This window comes from Triticum urartu, chromosome 2 (genome assembly GCF_003073215.2).
Source record: "Triticum urartu cultivar G1812 chromosome 2, Tu2.1, whole genome shotgun sequence".
NCBI lineage: Eukaryota > Viridiplantae > Streptophyta > Magnoliopsida > Poales > Poaceae > Triticum > Triticum urartu.
In genome coordinates, this window is record NC_053023.1 from 681,610,636 (window position 1) to 681,632,917 (window position 22,282).

A 22,282-nucleotide genomic window follows, 5' to 3' on the forward strand; every position below is an offset into this window, starting at 1 on the left:
TATGAGCGCTTTGCGTTTGTACTGTGTTAAAAAAAATCAATCTTATTCTCTTTTTTTTAGGAATTATGCTCTTTATTTTGTCCTACACCTTTTTTCCCCTGGTGATTAGGCATGTTAGAACAATATAATTGTATTTGTGTTACAATTTTTCCATGTCTTATGTCCTACTAATTTTGTAGACAATCCAAATAAAAATTCTAGTGAGGTTTTTAATAATAAGCTAGAATAACGTGACTGGGACTATCATGGAATGGAAAAACGTAAAGTAGTGTACTGTTGTAATTTCATCTTTGAAACTTTTGCATTGTAGTTTACGTAGATCCTGAATGTATTTATTGAACTTATGACATCATCACACTTTATTAAGCTATATATACAACCTACTTCTCAAAATTTGGTTATATAGTATACAGTATTTTTCAGGGTTTTACATCCCTGCTCGGTAAAACTAGAAAACATGGCAAATTCTTAACTGGCAGGTGCATCCAACACGAGGTCAAATGCAGTGAAATTGTGCAAGGAGAAACCATCGAGCCATTCACGGAAGGAGCTTGGGATGCTTTGGCAACAATTTATTATTTCCAACTCAACTCGAAACAAAAAAGTTGAGGGCTGTACACTCAGGCAATAGTTGATTAGTTGGGAGGTGAAAGGAACACTTTTTCTAGTAAAGTGTCTTAGCAAACATCATCTAGTAGGTCCTTCGATCTTCTGCCTCAGCTGTTCATAGTTTTGCAACTCCTCCATTGACAATGACGGCGAGATATCACCCAACACCTGCGTAATATGAGAACTAGTTAAACTCCTAAGATACGACCGAAGAGATTTTTATTGTGCTTTCTGAAAAATGATTTGAATATTACCGTCATAAAATCTTCAGTCTCGACAATGACTTCTTCTGCACCGGCGTCGTTATTTCTCGAAGGATCAGCTTCAAGCGTTTTGACCTTCAAATAAAGCGTGTAAGTCCGACAGAGCGCAGCTATGAAAAACATAATGTGCGGCAGCAGGGATGTACAGCTACTCACGGAACGCTTAGCAGCATGAAACCATGCATCCGCGCATAATGCATAAATATCGGCACCAGTGAAGTTTGGAGGACAGTGCTGAGCAATCGACAAGAGAGATACATTCTCGTGTAGTTTGTACTTGCGAGTCTGTGCTTTCAGTATCCTGCATAACAATTATAGAGAGATCATAGTTTAGTTGAAACGAACCTGAAATTTGGTGAAAGAAAGAACTACCGATGACTACCTTTCCCTGTATGATGCTTCAGTATTTACACCAATGTAGAGAAGCTTATCAAATCGGCCAGGGCGGAGAAGTGCAGAATCAAGAAGGTCAGGCCTATTGGTAGCCCCAATAATGAAGAGGTCCTAGAGAATAATTTGGAAAATGGTTTCCTTTAATGTTACTGCATCTTGAGAATATAGGTTAAAAAAAGGCATATCATAAATGAGGAAATAACCTGGCTGTTATCACTTAACCCATCAATCTCCACCAGCAACTAGTAATAAAGAGATAAAAGGGGAAAGTGAATTAGATGACCCTAACATTGAAAATAAAGAGGGAAAACTGAGACAGCCAGTCACCACCTCATTGATGAAGTTAATTATACCTGAGAAACCACTCTATCCATCACACCTCCAGAATCTGCAGAGGATCCTCGTGCAGGAGCAAGGGAATCAAGTTCATCGAAGAAAATTACACATGGGCGTGCTGATCTAGCCTGAAATTGACAGTGAAAAACTGAAAACTTAAGTATATGTGCATATTTTCATGGCAATTACGTGGCTTGTGCAGATGGATATACCTTCTCAAAGATGTCCCTGACATTCTTCTCTGATTCTCCAACATACATGTTTATCAGTTCTGGACCTTTTACACTAAGAAAGTTTAATGAGCACTCAGTTGCTACTGCTTTCGCCAGTAATGTCTAAGAATACAGAAGAAAACATCCTAGTGAGCATGTATCATGTTGCTGTTGGATACAGCTATCTCTTGACAAATGGGAATGAAATTCAAAAGAAGTATAAAACTCACTACACCTACCTTCCCAGTGCCTGGAGGTCCATATAACAGGACACCTGATCGCTTTGGCAATTTAGAAGAAAAAAGGTGCTTGTACAACAGAGGTAACTGAATACCAACAAAAGAGAACACAAGTTAGCAGTTTCAAACCAAATGAACCAGCTTCTGGTATAACCAAACCTTATTTGCATCGATAGAATGCAATATCTTAGCTCAGAGATTAATTAAGTAAAATTTACCTGAATTGTATCTAGAATAACCTTCTTCACTTCCTCAAGCCCACCAACATCCTCCCATTTGACATCAGGAACCTATAGCACAAAAGAGAAAACCAAATCAAGGACTTGCAGAAAGCAAGCTAAAGCTGACATGTATGGTTTCATGGGTTGTACAGAGATGGGCCTGAAATCTAGAAGATGTTAGATATTGGGAGCCAGGGATTAGTGTTTTACTTTTGGTGTACCCAATGCAGCACGATTCCTTTTCTTAGCCCGTTCTAAGGAAGACAAAATATCTTCTTTACAGAAATGATTTTCTTCTTTCTGAGTGGTAGAAGAGCTCGTGGTAGGGGCATCCTCAAGCTCATCATTGCTGCTTTTCTCCACTGTAACTTTATGCGCAAATGACACACCAGCATCTGCGACCAATGCAAGTATATCCCTAGGCATGAACCCAGACGTTTGGACTGATATATCTTTTACAAACTTGTCATCGATACTCTGAAAATGAAACCATATAAGCACAAAAGTTTAATAAAAGCATAAAACTTCATTTCTGGTTCAATAACAACAACAAAAAACACCTCATCAGCAACTGTTGAGACACCATGGAGTGTTTCAGATATCAAGTTCTTCCTCTGGTCTTCATTTATAGTCTTCATGTTGACCTCATGGCGGAAACATCGCCTAATTGATTGCTGCATTCCTTCAGCACTGTCTGCAGTTGCCACTAGTATAACTTGAACGGAGCTTACACATTCAGGTTCCACAAGGTACTGAAAACAAAGAGGTTCAATAATAAGGTACTTGATAGTTGATACAAAGATGAATTTATATCCTAAGGGCTTGTTAAAACCTAAAAGCTTGGGGAACAAAGACCTACTGAATTTCCAATCACATCCCTTGCTGGCAGCGAGTCTTTCACAACCCAACGCTGTCCAGTGTACTGCTTAATGACAGACTCAACATTTGCTGCAATGCCAGATTGCTCAGACTGTGGGCCTTCATTGGAGGATGTATTCCCAATTGCATCAAAGTGGCGAAGAAGTATTATAGAAGGAGAATACCTTCAAAAAAGAATATTCGGCAAAAAAAGGAAACAAAGTAAATACCATCGCCTGGAAAAAGTAAAACGAACTAAAAAAAACAGTTTACGAACTAAAACAGGAATTAATTTTCTGTAGAGATAACAAAGGACAAAAAGATGAGTACTTCTGAGCTTCTTTGAAGGCAGCCACAAGTGCAGCAGATGCCCCGCTTTCTGATGATGTCATCAGATCATGACAGCAACACTCAACCACATGCATACCAAGATGGTTCGCAACATGCTTGACTACCGTTCTTTTTCCACATCCTGCAACCCCAGCATTTGATTTGAACAAAAGTTCAGTTCAAAGTCGAGTAGTAAAATGTGAAAAGGAATGAGACTACAATTAAAGTGCAGTAACCTGATGGGCCGTACAAGAAAGTGGAAAACTTGATCCTCGGTAAAATGTTTGAAGGACATAATGCTGGTGCGATGATGGATGCTAACTGCTCCACTACTTCGCCATGCAAAGGGACTGAATCATCATTGGCAGAAAAGAAGCTGCAGGGAGGGATTGGAGCAGAAGCACTTCCCCCAAGGACAAGGGCTGTTTGATCACGGTTAACACGAAGAATCGGCTCATTTGATGGTTCCATGCCGGTTACCTGGTGAGTAATTACAATATTAACACCCAATACTTATGGATAAAAAATGAGAGCAAAACTAAGCTAAGAGGATCTGAATGAAGAAAAGTGGGTAATTTACCTTAAAGTATATCATGCTAGGAGGATGCAGTCTATCATTCTCCTTATTGCACGCTAGGCAAGAGATCATGCCACAGTTCCAGTCATTATGTATGCAAAACACATCCCCGCTTGCTAGGAACCTATCAAACTTGAAGTGTTCATTTAAAGCTTGATCTATCATATCTTGGTAGTCACTTCCTCCAATGGCTGAATTTATCTTTAGGGAAGCAAGCACACCACAATCAGGAATCCTCACAACAGAAACCCGTAAGTGCAAAGCATGTTTAGGCACTTGTGGGCATGGGAGAAGTTCTAGGTGAAGAGAAATACCAGTCCCACTACTAGCAGAACCATCCTCGAAAACTTTAGAGCAAAACTTGAAAGGTTCCTCCCCTTTCTGAATAAGAAGCTTGAGACCGGAAACATGCACTCCCAGGTTGAAAGCCAAAAGTGGGCTAACATAAGCAACATCTTCATCCAAGGGTGCAAAGCCGTTAGCTGGAAATGAACAAGTAGGTAAGAATCCCATCACACGATCAGAGGAAGAGGTTGAGGCCACAGGTTCAGGATCAGGATGCTCTCTCTTGGACTCATCGAGGGATGGCCGATCCAATACTACTGCTTTGACAATCCTCCCAACATTGTTGTCGGTATTCTTGACAAGCACCTGCAGATTAATAGCTGTTTATTACATTTAGTCTCAACAAAAGATATTCCTATCTACCAATTTGAGTGCTGAAAATTGCAAAAACGAACAGGAGATATATCAGTTACAGTAACATATATGTGCCCACAGAGATCATTGCTGTAGCACCAAAGTAGTACTACACATATTGAGTGTATACTTGTCACTACAGCTCAGTCAGACTACAGAAATCAGCAGGCGCCACCCAGTTCATCTACAATTATTAATTGGAACCAAATGTATCCATAATTATTCAGACAGACATGCAGCATGACCACCCCCGAAGTCGACGAGACCAAATTCACTCCTCCTACAAGCACCAGATGTTTCACAATTCATCCCCCAAGTGATCGAACCCCCAGCCCGGCCATCCAACCGACACCCACCCCTGGACCGGAATTCGATCCGAGAGACCTCGAACGGGACCACGTACCGTCGTGCCGGTGACGACGGCCAGCCGGCGGAGCGCGGACGCGGGGAGGGCGACGAAGGACGCGAGGTCGCCGAACTCGCCGCCGCATCCGGGGCCGGAGGGGCGGTCGGGGAAGCGGAGGACGCCGGCCCTGAGGCGCACCGGCTCCGGCGGCGGCGGGGCCGGCCCGCGGCGCTCCCCCGGGAGCGAGTCGAGGAGCGCCTGCGTCGACGCGAGCACCAGCGGCTTCCTCCGCGGCCGCCTCTCCACCATGGCCGCGGCCCCCCGGGGAGAGGTAGAGAGGGAGCGGAGAGAGTCGAGAGCCCACGGGGACGGGAGGAAGACGGGACGGGACGAGACCGTTTGACTTGGATCAGCACGACGAAATAACGGAGGAGAAATTCCAAGACGAGACGTGGCGGCGGTGTGCTACCGTTAGATTAACTGGTGATTGCATCGGAGCTCCACTTGTATCTCACTCAACCAAATCACTGTCAAAACGTCTTATACTACTATTTAGGAACAAAGAATACTCCCTCCGTCGGAGGGAGTATTATTTTAGAGAAAAATAGTAGGGAAAATCTCTATCGAGCCATTTTATATTTTATGATGAACGAGAGTTAAAATTTACAAGCTATCAAGTCATGGTTGCTAGTTTTCGAAGATCTTCCCATTTCTTTGACGCTATATTCTCTAGCAGCCAATGATGATGACTTCCGTAAAGTGATCATATGAGTAACTATGTGGTGACTGCATTAATCGTCTCAAAGAAATTGATGTCACTTTGCTCATGTATATTTAACGCTTAATACCTTATAATGTGGAGATAAACGTAAGTTGACATGTAGATCATGAACCATCTAATGTCTGACCTATGCCCGGATGCTTTTCAGCCACATATTTTGAATCATATAAATGCGACACTTAATTTTAGTTAGGTTGGCTAACCAATAACTTAATGGTATATCTGATGTAAATACCGCGATACTGATTCCCAAATATCATGTTTATCTGGAAAAAAACTAAGATTTTCATGGTACTGGCTCCGTGAATGTTTTCAAGAAGCATCTGGTAAATGGAATCTCATTTTTCAGTGAAAAAATAAATATTTTCATGATGTTAATTATGGATAATATGATGATACTAACTCTTGGAAATAATGTCTCTTTCAAGAAAAGAAAAGTGAGATGTCAGCCCAAAGCCCTGGCTCATGCTGGGATAGCTGTATAATTCATTTCAACATGAGAGCAATGTTCATAAGTTTAGTGTTAATAAATCCCTAGCACCTCAAACTCTTTCAGCTACCACCATGTGGTATGTACGCTTTAGCACTGCTCCCCCCCCCCCCAATGGCCTTAACTTTGTATGGGGGCCTTTTGAGTCTCATCCGATAGAAGAAAAACAACATAGAATACAAAAGGGAGACCAGACACACAACATTAGTAAGTAGCAGTTTGCCACCCAAGGAGAGTCACTTATTGCGCCATAGATCCACACGATTCGCCCCCTTCTTCATAAGGAATTTCTAGTTCAGTCATGTCAAGTTCCTATCATTAGTGCGAAAAAACCAAGTAGGTGATCAACAACTTGGTTAGTTTGTAGTTAAACAAATCTACAACCCTTAATTTGTTGGTCTATAGGATTGGTCCCCAGCAAGGTTAATCTTAAGGTTTGGCACATATTCAAAGCAAAGGGCAAAATATTTTAGGTTGTCGATATTGGGAAATATTCCTTTAAGAGACATATTAGGAAATATTACTTTGGGGAAATCTTTGGAAAAATATTTAGCCTTTCCAGTTCCTAGTTCATGTATTCCAGAATGATGGAATATGCACTCACATACAAAACTAAATGATGGTGTTTGCTTGCTCCTAACACTAACAAGTAATGGAGAGACTATACATTGTTTGAGTAGTTAGGGATGTAGTATAATCTTTGTGTAATAGGATCAAACCTCAAGTTCTGCATCCTTTTTGCCACGAAGTGGAATATCTTTTTAGTAGTGAGCAACATGCCAATGGATAGCATACCCGAAAAATATATAAAGGGTAAAACTAAAATGAAATGGCCATACCTTTGGACATCAAGATGCATATTGTGATTTTGTTAATCTTAACCTTTTGGTTTTAGCTTTTCAGTACGGGATAAATTAGTTGGTATGTGCATATGATACATTAGTGGGTGCATTCGAGCATGGGAATGGGACTATTGTATCCTACACATTGTATCAGGATGTACAATCCGACCCATAGTATCCAAGGATTACCTTGGGTCTAGGCCAAAAAAAGCCTTGTCTGATCCCCTTTGCCGAAGTACCGGGGGAAATCCCGGAGTCTACGACACCCTGGAGTATCGGGATGGTGTCCGGAGTCTCCAAGTGCGGGGCGTTCATGTTGCCTAGGTCTGACCCCATTTGACCATGCTGGAACATGTACACTCGGAGTCTCATTTTTAGTGCGGAGTCCCAAGAACTGTTTTTATGGTGGATTTTGGGCCTACATATTTAAATCATTATCCCAAGTGGAGAGATGTAACACTTCGAGCTAAATCATGTCCATTCCCCCATATTTGCCCCCCTCACTCTCCTTTGCTCCGATTTGCTTCATTACTCGAGGGACTCAGAGGGAAGCTTACACTTCTTACCAATTAAAGATACAAGCACCCCTCTTTTGACAAAGCTTTTGTGAATTGATAATTTTTTTCACCACGTCCCTCGATCTTGTTACTCTTGTAGTTTGGAAACTCCTAGGGGGTCGATGTTACTGGGTGAGACACCAATTTTTTGTTGTCCCGGACATTTGTAAAGGTTGGAGGTCACTTCAAGGCGTACCTTGAGCTCAGACTTTGTTTGCCGAGGCTCAAAGGAGGGGGGAAAGGTGGGACTTTGTATCATTGGTGACATTTCGTGTTCCCCATGCCTCTCCAATGAAGACTCGTTCCCCTCCAAAGAAGTAAATTTGGGACTAACCTTGGTCTCGGTGCCTTGTGGCTATTGCTATCCTCGCTCTTATTTGTGCTTAGTTATCTAGTTTGGTGTTTCCGTATGTCTTGCTAGTTGCTTTGTGGTGTCTCGTCCAATTATACATTTTGTGAAATGTTTACCAGTGATCTTGAATTTGCTAAGAAAATATTAAAAATTTACCGCAAAAAAGAGAAAGCATTAAGATTAGGGAAAAGTATATTTTTTGTCCCTCAATTCTTTTGGAAGTATAGAATTGGTCCCTCAACTCCAAAACCATCAAAACTTGGTCCTTGAACTTCTCAAACCGGTTAAGTTTAGTCCCCAATACCGCTTTGGATGGTTGCTGTCACGGTTTTGTGTAGGACCCACTTGTCAGCTGTTGGAAAAAGAAATAAGAGGAGCACTAAAAAATTATTGCGGGTGTGGGGATCAAACCAGCGTTGTCACGCTCACCCTAGCCAGCTAAACCCACACCGATATATACTTAGGGATTGGATTGACACTTTATTAGTAGTACATAATACTAGCATGTATTTTTACTGGCATGCCGGTGTGCATCAGTGCATGCATGCGTGGTGAGCTTGTGCCATACGTGGTGTGCCTGCGAAGTCCGTGCGCGTGCCGCAAACCGCTGTCAGCGCTCGCCGCCAACTACAGCGGCTTCCGTTCACCCCGTCGGCACGATGCAGCTAACAGCAACCGTCCGCCATGGCTGCAGGAGGGCCTCGTTCTTGGTCCAGCCAACACGAGTTCGCCAGGGCGCACTTTGAGCTCGTGGCTTACGTCCAGCAGCTTTGCACTTGCATCGCCTTCGGCGACGGGTGCAACGTGGACACATCATCCACGGTGTCCATCACTACTGCACGCGGTTGGAGGTCACACGCACGCACCTCGTGCTGATGCAGAAGCTCAAACTGGACCGGTTGGCGTCATTCCTGGAGCGGCTGCAACTCATCTTTGATCTTTTTGTTTATTTTATATATTGTACGTTTTTATTTACTCAACTCTTTCAAATTTTGGCCAAAACCCAGGCGACATTCAAGTTTTGGTCAAAAACCGTGGCCACGTCAGACAAGAATCATAAAAAGCGGTATGGGGGATGAAAGTTATCCGGTTTGAGAAGTTGAAGGACCATGGTTTGCCGGTTTTGAAGTTTAGGGACCATTTCTATACTTTCAAGAGAATTGAGGGACGAAAAATATACTTTTCCCTATTTTGAATCATATAAATGCGACACTTAATTTTAGTTAGGTTGGCTAACCAATAACTTCATGGTATATTTGATGTAAATACCGCGATACTGATTCCCAAATATCATGTTTATCTGGAAAAAAACCTAGGATTTTCATGGTACTGGCTCCGTGAATGTTTCCAAGAAGCATCCGGTAAATGGAATCTCATTTTTAAGTGAAAAAATAAATAATTCCATGATGTTAATTATGGATAACATGATGATACTAATTCTTGGAAATAATGTCTCTTTCAAGAAAAGAAAAGTGAGATGTCAGCCCAAAGCCCTGGCTCATGCTGGGATAGCTGTATAATTCATTTCAACATGAGAGCAATGTCCATAAGTTTAGTGTTAATAAATCCCTAGCACCTAAAACTCTTTCAGCTACCACCATGTGGTATGTACGCTTTAGCACTGCTCCCCCCCCCCCCCCAATGGCCTTAACTTTGTATGGGGGCCTTTTGAGTCTCATCCGATAGAAGAAAAACAACATGGAATGCAAAAGGGAGACCAGACACACAACATTAGTAAGTAGCAGTTTGCCACCCAAGGAGAGGCACTTATTGCGCCATAGATCCACACGATTCGCCCCCTTCTTCATAAGGAATTTCTAGTTCAGTCATGTCAAGTTCCTATCATTAGTGCGAAAAAACCAAGTAGGTGATCAACAACTTGGTTAGTTTGTAGTTAAACAAATCTACTACCCTTAATTTGTTGGTCTATAGGATTGGTCCCCAGCAAGGTTAATCTTAAGGTTTGGCACATATTCAAAGCAAAGGGCAAAATATTTAGGTTGTCGATATTGGGAAATATTCCTTTAAGAGACATATTAGGAAATATTACTTTGGGGAAATCTTTGGAAAAATATTTAGCCTTTCCAGTTCCTAGTTCATGTATTCCAGAATGATGGAATATGCACTCACATACAAAACTAAATGATGGTGTTTGTTTGCTCCTAACACTAACAAGTAATGGAGAGACTATACATTGTTTGAGTAGTTAGGGATGTAGTATAATCTTTGTGTAATAGGATCAAACCTCAAGTTCTGCATCCTTTTTGCCACGAAGTGGAATATCTTTTTAGTAGTGAGCAACATGCCAATGGATAGCATACCCGAAAAATATATAAAGGGTAAAACTAAAATGAAATGGCCATACCTTTGGACATCAAGATGCATATTGTGATTTTGTTAATCTTAACCTTTTGGTTTTAGCTTTTCAGTAGGGGATAAATTAGTTGGTATGTGCATATGATAAATTAGTGGGTGCATTCGAGCATGGGAATGGGACTATTGTACCCTACACATTGTATCAGGATGTACAATCCGACCCATAGTATCCAAGGATTACCTTGGGTCTAGGCCAAAAAAAGCCTTGTCCGATCCCCTTTGCCGGAGTACCAGGGGAAATCCCGGAGTCTACGACACCCTGGAGTATCAGGATGGTGTCCGGAGTCTCCAAGTGTGGGGCGTTCATGTTGCCTAGGTCTGACCCCATTTGACCATGCTGGAACAAGTACACTCGGAGTCTCATTTTTAGTGCGGAGTCCCGAGAACTGTTTTTATGGTGGATTTTGGGCCTACATATTTAAATCATTATCCCAAGTGGAGAGATGTAACACTTCGAGCTAAATCATGTCCATTCCCCCCACATTTGCCCCCCTCACTCTCTTTTGCTCCGATTTGCTTCATTACTCGAGGGACTTAGAAGGAAGCTTACACTTCTTACCAATTAAAGATACAAGCACCCCTCTTTTGATAAAGCTTTTGTGAATTGAGATTTTTTTTCACCACGTCCCTCAATCATGTTACTCCTGTAGTTTGGAAACTCCTAGGGGGTCGATGTTACTGGGTGAGACACCAATTTTTTGTTGTCCCGAACATTTGTAAAGGTTGGAGGTCACTTCAAGGCGTACCTTGTGTTGGAAATATGAGCAATTTACCAAATGATTTTATTAACAGAAATATTAGATAAAGCATGACTAATATAGCCGCGATAAAGCAAATCATGCAACCTGACGGCAGCAGCTCAGAGATGGAACGGATGGCGAGGGAAGGAGTAGTTCTGGTGCGTCTCTCTGGGAGGAGCGACCTCCCTTTTATAGGCGCAAGAGAAGGAGGCAAGTGGGAAGCGACGGGAGGCGAAACGAAGAGACGGAGGCAAAGCGAACAGCCAGCAGCCGAAGGGTTGCACGGTTCGCATTCGAACTCCACTTTCACAAAAATCTTTTCAGCTTCCGTGTACCCATAGTGCATGGCAAAAATTTAGATATCGGCTCGGCTCATTCCCGCAACCCGCGGCGCGGTGCGGCGTGTCGAGGCGTGGCGAGGCGGACGGCAGAGGAGGAGCACGCGTGGATATCCCTCTTGTTCTCATGCTCGTACAAGTGGGGAAAGAACCTCCCTTATAAGGAGGTCCAACTCCCACTAAACTAGCAATGTGGGACTAAACTTTAGTAGTATCCCTTGCCTTGCACAAATGGGCTAAGTGGGCCTCTAGGATTTATTAGGAATTTCTGAAATAGTTATTGGGCTGTCCAAAATAGACTAAATTCCAGCAATCCCCCACCACATCCCAGAGGCACACAAAAATTTGCTTTTGGTTCCAAAACACTGTTTTATATATCGGTACTGCAGTGGAGACTGTTAAGTTGAACTTCCACCTAGAACTCTATGCTACACTAGTAAGCAACTTGAACAGTGGACTGGGTCTTGAACTGCAAGTTTTCTACGAATCTAGCTTCACATAAAGCCTTGACCGGTACGTGGCTACCGTGGGTCTTCCCCGCGGGTGGAGCTTATGCGTCATACTCCGTGACCTTTCATGAGTTTACTAGAGAGAACCCTACTCTCATAGATTGTGATGTTTGACAATCAGACTCATATAGGTGTGTTCTTCAAAAGATGTTCTGCAGGATAACATCTCTGCTTAAATAAGCCACTTAGAACACATTAAGATATACATAAACCTGCCATGCAGATTAGGGGAGTATTGCATCTTCATGGAGTGGTATTGTGAATAGTAAGGATACTCTCCTCTCAGTTGACCAACAGCTTGTCTTCCACATCTAATTCACGGGATCTCCGATCACAAAGAATAGGTTACCACTGTGAACAACTCATATTGTGGGTCTCGTACCCATCTCCCTCGATGCATTATCTATCACATTACGTGATAGCCCTTAGTAAAAGGATCTGCCAGATTTTTAGACGTTTGGATATAATCCAACGCAATAACTCCGGAGTTTTTCATTTTCCTGACAGACTTTAACCTTCTCTGAACGTGTCTTGATGACTTCATGTTATCCTTTGAGCTGCTCACTTTCGTGATCACAGTTTTATTGTCGCAGTTCATAAAGACACCCGGTACAGGTTTCTCAACAACCGGCAAGTCATTCAAGAGCCGGCGAAGCCAATCTGCTTCAACCGTAGCTGTATCTAGTACTGTGAGTTCTGCTTCCATTGTTGACCTTGTTAAGATGGTCTGCTTGCAAGACTTCCAAGAAACAGCGCCACCTCCATGAGTGAATACATAACCGCTCGTGGCCTTTATCTCATTAGCATCTGAGATCCAGTTTGAGTCACTATACCCTTCAAGCACCTTTGGATGCCCGGTGTAGTGAGTTCCATAATTTATAGTGCCTTTCAAATAACGCAAAACTCTTTCTAGAGCTTTCTAATGCACATCTCCTGGTTTTGAGACAAACCGACTCAGTTTGTTAACAGCAAAAAAGATGTCAGGTCTTGTAGCACTTGCTAAGTACATAAGCGAGCCAATAATCTAAGAATATTTCAATTGATCTCTAGCAATTCTTTGATTCTTTCGAAGTAACACACTCGCATCATATGGTGTTGGAGAGGGCTTGCAGTCACTATAGCCAAAGCGACTCAAGATCTTTTCCACATAGTGAGATTGAAGCAATGTAATCCCACCATCATCGTCTCTCAACAACTTGATGTTCAGAATGACATCAGCCACTCCTAAATCCTTCATCTCAAAACAACGAGATAGGAAATCCTTGACCTCCTTAATAACATTCAGATTTGTTTCGAAAATCAGTATGTCATCAACATACAAGCACAGGATAACTCCCTCGCCCCCACTATGGCGATAGTACACACATTTATCAGCTTCGTTCACAACAAAGCCTGTAGCTATCAAAGTTCTTTCAGACTTCTCATGCCACTGTTTGGGTGCTTGCTTAAGTCCGTACAAAGACTTCAACAACTTGCACACTTTCCCTTCCTGACCATCTAGTACAAATCCATCTGGTTGTTCCATATAAATTTTCTCGTCCAACTCTCCATTTAGGAAAGCAGTCTTAACATCCATTTGATGAACGAGAAGACCATGCGAGGCAGCTAGTGAAAGTAGAACTCGAATAGTGGTCAGTCGAGCCACAGGTGAGTAAGTATCAAAAAAGTCTTCACCTTCCTTTTGGGTATAACCCTTAGCCACGAGCCGAGCCTTATACTTTTCAATAGTACCATCAGGCCTAAGCTTCTTCTTGAATACCCATTTGCATCCTATAGGTTTGCACCGATAAGGACGATCAGTTATCTCCCAGGTTTCATTCGCCAAGATGGAATCCATCTCGCTACGAACCGCTTCATTCCAGTAGTCAGCATCTTCAGATGCATAGGCCTCTGAAATAGAACTGGGAGTGTCATCTATGAGATACACAAGAAAATCATCACCAAAAGACTTTGCAGTCATCTGTCTCTTGCTCCTAGTAGGAACTTCATTGTTCTCCTCCACAGGACTTTCAAAGTGTTCCATCGAAATGGCAGGTTCGGTAATTGTAACTGGTTCCTGATTCGATGAACTAGGCATCTCCTGATTAGATGAGGTAGCCATATCCTTCATGGGAAATATATCTTCAAAGAAAGTCGCATCATTCGACTCCATGATCGTACCGACATGTATGTCAGGTACTTCAGATTTTACAACCAAGAATCTATAGCCAATGCTATGAAAAGCATATCCCAGGAAAACACAATCCACAGTCTTTGGCCCAAGCTTCCGCTTCTTTGGAATTGGAACATTGACTTTCGCCAAACAACCCCATGTTCGTAGATAAGAGAGTTTTAACCTTTTCTTCTCCCATTCCTCGAATGGAGTTATCTCTTTGTTCTTTGTGGGAACTCGGTTTAGGACATGACATGCAGTCAATATCGCCTCCCCCCACCATGCCTTGGAGAGACCCGAAGTGTCTAACATGGCGTTAACCAAATCTGTTAGAGTACGGTTCTTTCTTTCGGCCACCCCATTTGACTGAGGTGAATAGGGAGGCATCCTCTCATGGATTATACCATGTTCCGCACAAAAAGCATCAAATTCATTGGAAAAATACTCTCCACCACGGCCAGACCTAAGCCTCTTGATTTTTCGATCAAGTTGGTTTTCCACTTTAGCTTTATAGATCTTGAAAAAGTTCAAAGCCTCATCCTTAGATTTCAGAAGATACACACGGCAGTATCTAGTGGAGTCATCAATTAACGTCATGAAATATTTCTTTCCACCTTTTGTTAACACACCATTCATTTCACATAGATCTGAATGTACGAGCTCTAGTGTTGCAAGATTTCTCATTTCCGCAGTCATGTGAGACTTACGAGGTTGCTTAGCTTGCACACACACTTGACACTTAGATCCCTTAACAGTGGTGAAACTAGGGATTAAGTTCAACTTCGCTAGTCGCGACATGCAACCAAAGTTAACATGACAAAGACGTGAATGCCACACATTGGATTCACTATTGTTGCAAATATGATTAACAACTTTATTGCAAACGTCTGATAAGGATAAACGAAACAGACCTCCTGACTCATAGCCTTTACCAACAAAGGTTCCATACTTGGATATTACAAATTTATTCGACTCAAAGACAAGCTTGTAGCCATCTCTACACAGAAGAGATCCGCTAACAAGATTTTTATTGATGGAGGGGACATAATGCACGTTCTTCAGCCGCACGATCTTCCCCGAAGTAAACTTCAGATCGACTGTGCCAACACCACGAACAGAAGCACTTGAACCGTTGCCCATCAGCACGGTTGAAGTCCCTGCGGTCTAATAAGACGGAAACATGGAAATATCACTGCATACATGCACATTAGCACCCGTGTCAATCAACCAATCAGGAGAATGACATACTGAAAGAATAGTAGGAAATATACCATACCCATCATCCTTCATGTCAGTGTCTCCGATGACAACATTAGCGGTCTTGCCGCCTTTCCCAGGGTGACGCTTGTCATAGCGATTAGGGCAACTAGGAGCCCAATGATCAGGATCTCCACACACATGACAAGCACCTTTCTTCTTGTCATTCTTCTTCTTGAAGTTCGTGTGTTGCACAGCCTTATTCTTCCCATCAAACTTTGCTTTACCATCAAACTTGCCCTTGTTCTTGAACTTGTGGGGCTGGAAGTTCTTCTTCTGTACCAGATTGGTACTAGATCCTCCCTCAATACCTCGAGCATGTGTGTCCTTTGCTCTCGCCTTTTCTTCCACATCAAGAGTACCAATGAAGGAGGAAGCTTAGTTCCTCCATGAAGGAAAACTCCTGTCTCTTATGCTTCAGTAAGGTAGCAAAGTTCCTCCATGAAGGAGGAAGCTTAGTGATGATACCTCCGACAACAAACTTGTCCGGTAGCATACAACCGAAGTGCTCAAGTTCTCTAGCAAATGACTGTATCTCATGAGCTTGCTCAATCATGGAGCGCTCTTCAGTCATCCTGTAATCATAGAATTGCTCCATGATGTACAGCTCAGTGCCAGCATCCGAGACCCCAAACTTGGCCTTAAGTGCATCCCACATATCTTTTCCATTATCAATTGACGCATAAGCATCAACTATGTTCTCACCAAGAACACTCAAGAGAGCAGCCTTAAACAGAGTATCCATTTTCTGAAAAGCTTGTGCCTGTTGAGCATCAAGCTCTCCTTCAGGTTTGCCGAGAGTGGCGTCATAGCAACTCATAGTTTGAAACCATAAGACTGCTCTTACGCGCCACCTCTTATAGTGGATACCCTCAAACATAGGAGGTCTCATGGAAGCAGCAAAACCACTCGGGGTAAATTGCCTATAATAAGGTTTTTGGATTGTTGGAAATATGAGCAATTTACCAAATGATTTTATTAACAGAAATATTAGATAAAGCATGACTAATATAGCCGCGATAAAGCAAATCATGCAACCTGACGGAGAAAAAGTAAATAGCATCTGCATATATGAACTTGAACTGAACACATCTAGGACAGACACTAGATCATGTTGCATATATGGAGTAGAACCTAACACATGTAGGGCAAGTACTAGTACGAAAAACTGTGGCAGGACATCTGACAGAAAGAAGAAGAACACATACGGGACAGCAGCAGAAGCACTGGACTTGGGGTCGACATCCTCTCCAGCCATGTCGTTGCTGAGGTAGTCGACGTCGGGGAAGAAGTCGTCGTCGGGGAAGTAGTCGTCGGAGTCCGTGATGAAGAAGCCAGTAGTCGCGCAGAGCGCTCCCCAAAAACCTTATCACCCTTCTCCCGTACATGACTCAAAAGGTGCGGTCTCGGAGGCCTACTGTCCCGACGTGCAGTGCATGCCGCAAGCCGGGATGAGGAAGACAGCAGCAGCTCAGAGATGAAACCGATGGCGAGGGAAGGAGTAGTTCTGGTGCGTCTCTCTGGGAGGAGCGACCTCCCTTTTATAGGCCCAAGAGAAGGAGGCGAGAGGGCAGCGACGGGAGGCGAAACGAAGAGACGGAGGCGAAGCGAACAGCCAGCAGCCGAAGGGCTGCATCGTTCGCATTCGAACTCCACTTTCGCAAAAATCTTTTCAGCTTCCGTGTAACCTTTCGCATACCCATAGTACGTGGCAAAAATTTAGATATCGGCTCGGCTCATTCCCGCGGCGCGGCGAGGCGGGCGGCGGAGCAGGAGCGCGCGTGGATATCCCTCTTGTTCTCATGCTCGTACAAGTGGGGAAAGAACCTCCCTTATAAGGAGATCCAACTCCCACTAAACTAGCAATATGAGACTAAACTTTAGTAGTATCCATTGCCTTGCACAAATGGGCTAAGTGGACCTCTAGGATTCATTAGGAATTTCTGAAATAGTTATTGGGCTGCCCAAAATAGACTAAATTCCAGCACCTTGAGCTCAGACTTTGTTTGCCAAGGCTCAAAGGAGGGGGGAAAGGTGGGACTTTGTATCATTGATGACATTTCGTGTTCCCCATGCCTCTTCAATGGAGACTCGTTCCCCTCCAAAGAAGTTAATTTGGGACTAACCTTGGTTTCGGTGCCTTGTGGTTATTGCTATCCTCGCTCTTATTTGTGCTTAGTTATCTAGTTTGGTGTTTCCCTATGTCTTGCTAGTTGCTTTGTGGTGTCTCGTCCAATTATACATTTTGTGAAATGTTTATCAGTGATCTTGAATTTGCTAAGAAAATATTAAAAATTTACCGCAAAAAAAGAGAAAGCATTAAAATTATGGTAGCATATTCACCCTCCCTGTGGTCAACTCTTTGATCCTAGAGATACCCCTCATCTCTTGTTGCTTCCAAGACAACAACACATACTTTATGCATATCTCACAAAAAAAAAGAGCATACTTTATGCATAAAAAAGACAGAATCTTCCAAGTTTTTACTCCTCGTTGATAACGATGTTCCACACCCCATGGGTACAAGACATCAAAGCGTGAACGAAAAGAACAAGTATAGAGTGGGAGGAGAAAACGAGGAAGGAGACAGGTGTGTGTAGTCATGGCACATTGACAAAAAAGAACAAAATTGAGAGAGGAATGGCAGCTAGCACAACAAGGCTCGAAGGCTCGAAGCTTCCTTGGGTAGATATAGTCAGGCCATAGAATAAATTTGCCTATACAATACTAGCTGCACTAAGTTTTGCAAGACTTTCTCCCCGTGATGGTTAAAGGAGTAGCTTTTATTTCTATGGATTCTAAATTAATTACACTGTCCACCAAAATTTAATCAGAAAGATTTTGCAAGATTTTTTTGCTTTGCTATGCATCAATTTTGCTCATTATCAGTATACCAATAATCAAGCGTCAAAATAATTGCACTATAATAAAAGGTCAAAAATTGCAAGATTGCCACCTGTATTCCAATGATCCAATCTGAGTATAAATAAACCAGACAAACACTGACGTCACAGCACCTGCCATTGATTCCTGCATGATAAACAAAGTCAGATCCACCAGCAGCCTACCCACCGCAGCCCACAAGTTTGCTCCACCAACAACCTTCCAAGAAAAGTCGGGATTCTCCGAGGAATCGGCCATGACCGACGCCGGAGCAGGCCGGCGCATCACCGTCAGGTCCGTCTCCTGCCGCGGGGTCAAGTCCTTTGTCCCCTTCCAGAAGCCGCCGCTCTACGCGGCCGTGTCCCTCGGCGGCCGCCGGGAGAAGACGCCCGCCGACCCGGACGGCGGCGAGAACCCGGACTGGGACGACGCCGTCTTCGCGTTCGACGTCGACGGCGCGGGCGCGGGAGAGGCCGGCGACGGCGGGCTCCTGCAGTTCGAGGTCAAGGCGCAGGTGCCGCTCCTCGGCACCAAGCTCGTCGGCACGACCTGCGTGCCGCTGTGCCATCTCGGCGGCGACGGCGGGGCGCCGCGGCGCGCGAGCTACCAGGTGCTCGCCCCCGACGGTAAGCCCAACGGCAGCCTCAGCTTCGTCTACGCCTTCACCGTGGGCGGCGCGTATCAGCAGCCGCAGATCTACGGCGCGCCGGAGCAAGACCTCGGCTCTTGCTGCGCGCCTCCGCCTCCGCCCCCGTCGAGCTCGGCTTATCCAGCTCCGGCGGCAACAAGCTTTGCTCCACACGGCAGCAGCTACCCTCCGCCGCCGTCGAGTTCGGCTTATCCAGCTCCGGCGACAACAAGCTTTGCGCCGCACGGCAGCAGCTACCCGCCACCACAATCTCCATTACCGCCAGTGTCCTCACTGTATCCGTCGCTACACGACGTTCTGCCGCCAAGCAGCTACCCTCCGCCGTCCAATTTCGGACCAAACAGTAGCTACCCGCCGCCGTCGGCACCGCCGGCCACTGCATATCCGCCACCGCCGCCGCCGTGCACAGCCTGCCCGGCTCCTCCGGCACAATACATCAGCAGCTATCCGCCTCCACCGCCGAGCTATTATCCTCCTCCACCACCGAGCGGCTACCCACCTCCAGCGCGGATGAACCCGGAGTTCCCGGCTTCCAGCTTCCCCCCTCCAGCCAGCAGCTATCCGCCGCCGCCGGAGTCCGGCTCAGAGTTCCCTGTACTTTCAAGATCAGTTGATCGTGCATCGCCATACGTGGCGCCGATGTTTCAGGACTCCGCCATCACTTACCCGCCGGTGCCTACCGCCGGCTCTTACTACCCTCCGCCGGGGACACGGCACCGCGAGGAAGGGGCGAGTTCGCCGTACTACTACCCTCAGCCTGGGACTCGCTACTCGTAGGAGGAATCTTGCAGATTACTTGGTACTTGGACTTTGGGATGCGTAGCAAATCACAAAGCAATGACCTTTTGTTTATAGCACAAAGCAATGACTTTGTAATCGCAGTGATTTCCAGCAAAGAGTGTGGATTTGTTGTACTCCCTCCATTTTTATTTATTCTGCATATTAGATTTGAGAAGTAAAGTTTGACTAAATTTATAAAAAATAATATGAACATTTATTGTAACAAATCTATAGGTTGTAAAAGCACTTTCAATAATAAATCTAATGGTATTGATTTGTTATTGTACATATTAATATTTGACTTCGATCAAATCTAATACGTGGACTCAATAAAAACAGAGGGAGTACTACAATACAAACGTGCCCTCTGTCTAGACCATTTTGTTTGTGTCAAGAATCATGTTATTTTTATATAGAAATTTCTATCTTTTGTTTCTTTCAAACAAGAGAACTTTTGACCTTCAACTTTGCACGTCAACTATACAAGAGTGCCACTAACTGCATAAAATGTTTCCGATTTTTCTGCTGAAATATAAGTTTGTCAAAATTTAAATTTCAAATGAATTGTATTATTTAAAAAAATATGTTGCGCCAAAAAACATCCGAAAACTTTTCTGCATATTGTAGTACTTATGTGATGTTGATCTACAAAGTTTCGAGTTCAAATGGTCTTTATTTGGTAGAGAAAAAAAAAGAAGTTTGGTTGCATGAACTTTGATGCAAAAATGTACGACGAGGACCGAGGATAGTGGGTACATTGGTATGGAGGTAGCACAATCAGAACTTTCCATTTTCAACAATTCTATTTGCTCACAATCACAAGAAATTTGTCCCAAGATATAACACTTAATTTGGTTTTATTTGATTCATTTGTTCTTTATTGCCACGTGCTCGCAAGCACTCATGTTTTGCTCTTAAAATTTTGCAGGAGGCGTTTGGTAGCCTGCATTCCCTAGCTAGGTTTGCTGGAAGCAAATTCGACTCGTTCGGTAACTTGTCTTTACTGTTTCGCGTGCATAGCACGAACCTTAAAACACCTTCCAGCCAGATCAGTGAGGAGCAACCAAAATCGGTTGTTTCATCTCAGCTAGGCTCGCTGCATGCATGGGAGGGGAATGCGATGCCTAGCTCATGCGAGCAGGAAGATGGCGCGAGCCCGAGCATGTTTCCGAAAAAGCAACATGAGGAATTGGGTCTCCTCCTGCCGAATTAGTCGCTCTATTTAGCCCCCTTCGACTCACCGCCGAAACCTCCTCCACCACCCCCCTCCTTTGATCTCTACGTCCCACACAGATTCTTTGCCGACGAGCGGATAAGCGGCGCATCTTCTCTGTCCATATGTAGATAGCGGCGGCGATTTGTCTTCTTCCTCTTCTCGCACCTATTTCGCGCTCCACTCGGCTTCACTGATGGTTCTATGTTTGATCACTCCCTCATCCCTACTTGTTCAATCTTAAATTTGTGAGCATGTGATAGGAGTAGATCCGTGAGCATGTGATAGCATTGTAGACTATTAATCTATGAGTATGTGAGGTAAAATAGAAAACCTATCAAGGACACACCTTTGCCTTGCGCATAATCCACTTGAGCTAGATGATGACGTTCTTGACCTTCTTAACTTGGACCACCTTTCTTGATTCCGCACGCTCGATGAAGACTAGTAGATTGCTCCCCCATACTCCACTACGGATGAGCCACTCTTCAGCACATCTTCACAAGTCCATTGTGGTGACAATGGACGGCAAGTTTCAAGCACGTGATCTCTTCGTGATGTTCCACCTGAACTTGCACAACGCAACCTTGATGACGATTATCACTTGATGTCATCCTCCATGGGTTATATGAGATCTTCCTCTTGATGCAAGCCCATGGAAAAAAATACCTAACCCCACATAGAACCACCACACAAATAGATCATGGGTTAGTACACAAAAGTGTAATGAACAATGCTTACCATACCGTGAGATCACTTGATCCCACTCGGTACATCTTCTACACTTTGTGTGTTGATCAACTCGAATCCATTCTTTGTACTTACTCTTGACCAACCTTATATCTTTTCTTCTCTCTGACCAATCTTTGGATAACTCCTTGAATAGCACCTTGGTCAACACATAATCTTCTTCTGAAAACCTTAAAACCAACAAATGGTCTTCAAGCAATGCCTATGGAGAAACCCTTCAAATATAACTCAAGACAACCATTAGTCTATAGGAATTGTCATCAATTACCAAAATCAAACATGGGGCACCATGCTCTTTCACCTGGTATGGTGTCTGGTTGGATCCGAGCTTTCAACAAGGCTGGTGTCCCCCCACCCTGATCGGAAGGAGGGCCTCCAGCTCGACCTCGGCTACTAGATTCATCATGGCGATGGAGGTGCATCAAAGGATTTGCATGGAGCTGGTAGTTGTAGATGGGGACCATGATGGTCAAGGATGGTATGGTGGTTATGGAGGAATTACGATGCCCAGTGTGGACGGTTGGTCTTCT

At 43.9% G+C, this 22,282-nt stretch overlaps 1 protein-coding gene across 1 annotated transcript; it reads right to left on the reverse strand.

Moving 5' to 3' along the window:
* Positions 1 to 557: 557 nt before the first annotated feature.
* On the reverse strand, positions 558 to 5,488 carry LOC125539703 (peroxisome biogenesis protein 6). The gene is made up of 16 exons (XM_048703211.1): positions 5,141 to 5,488; positions 4,042 to 4,689; positions 3,698 to 3,941; positions 3,462 to 3,603; positions 3,133 to 3,316; positions 2,834 to 3,025; positions 2,484 to 2,750; positions 2,271 to 2,342; positions 2,053 to 2,139; positions 1,814 to 1,936; positions 1,619 to 1,729; positions 1,469 to 1,507; positions 1,255 to 1,376; positions 1,029 to 1,173; positions 864 to 947; positions 558 to 777 (listed from the first exon to the last, which is right to left on the reverse strand). Exons 1-16 carry the CDS (start codon positions 5,390 to 5,392, stop codon positions 688 to 690), a joined length of 2,802 nt encoding a protein of 933 aa, XP_048559168.1. The 5' UTR covers positions 5,393 to 5,488; the 3' UTR covers positions 558 to 687.
* Between the last annotated feature and the right edge of the window lie 16,794 nt (positions 5,489 to 22,282).

Bases quoted from the DNA above. Each gene is read 5' to 3' on its own strand.
- LOC125539703 (XM_048703211.1), bottom strand. From the start codon at position 5,392: ATGGTGGAGAGGCGGCCGCGGAGGAAGCCGCTGGTGCTCGCGTCGACG. The intron at 3,317-3,461 runs GTACTCATCTTT...TCTTTTTTGAAG, and splicing joins GCCTTCAAAGAAGCTCAGAA to GTATTCTCCTTCTATAATAC. The intron at 948-1,028 runs GTGAGTAGCTGT...CTTTATTTGAAG, and splicing joins TTCATGCTGCTAAGCGTTCC to GTCAAAACGCTTGAAGCTGA.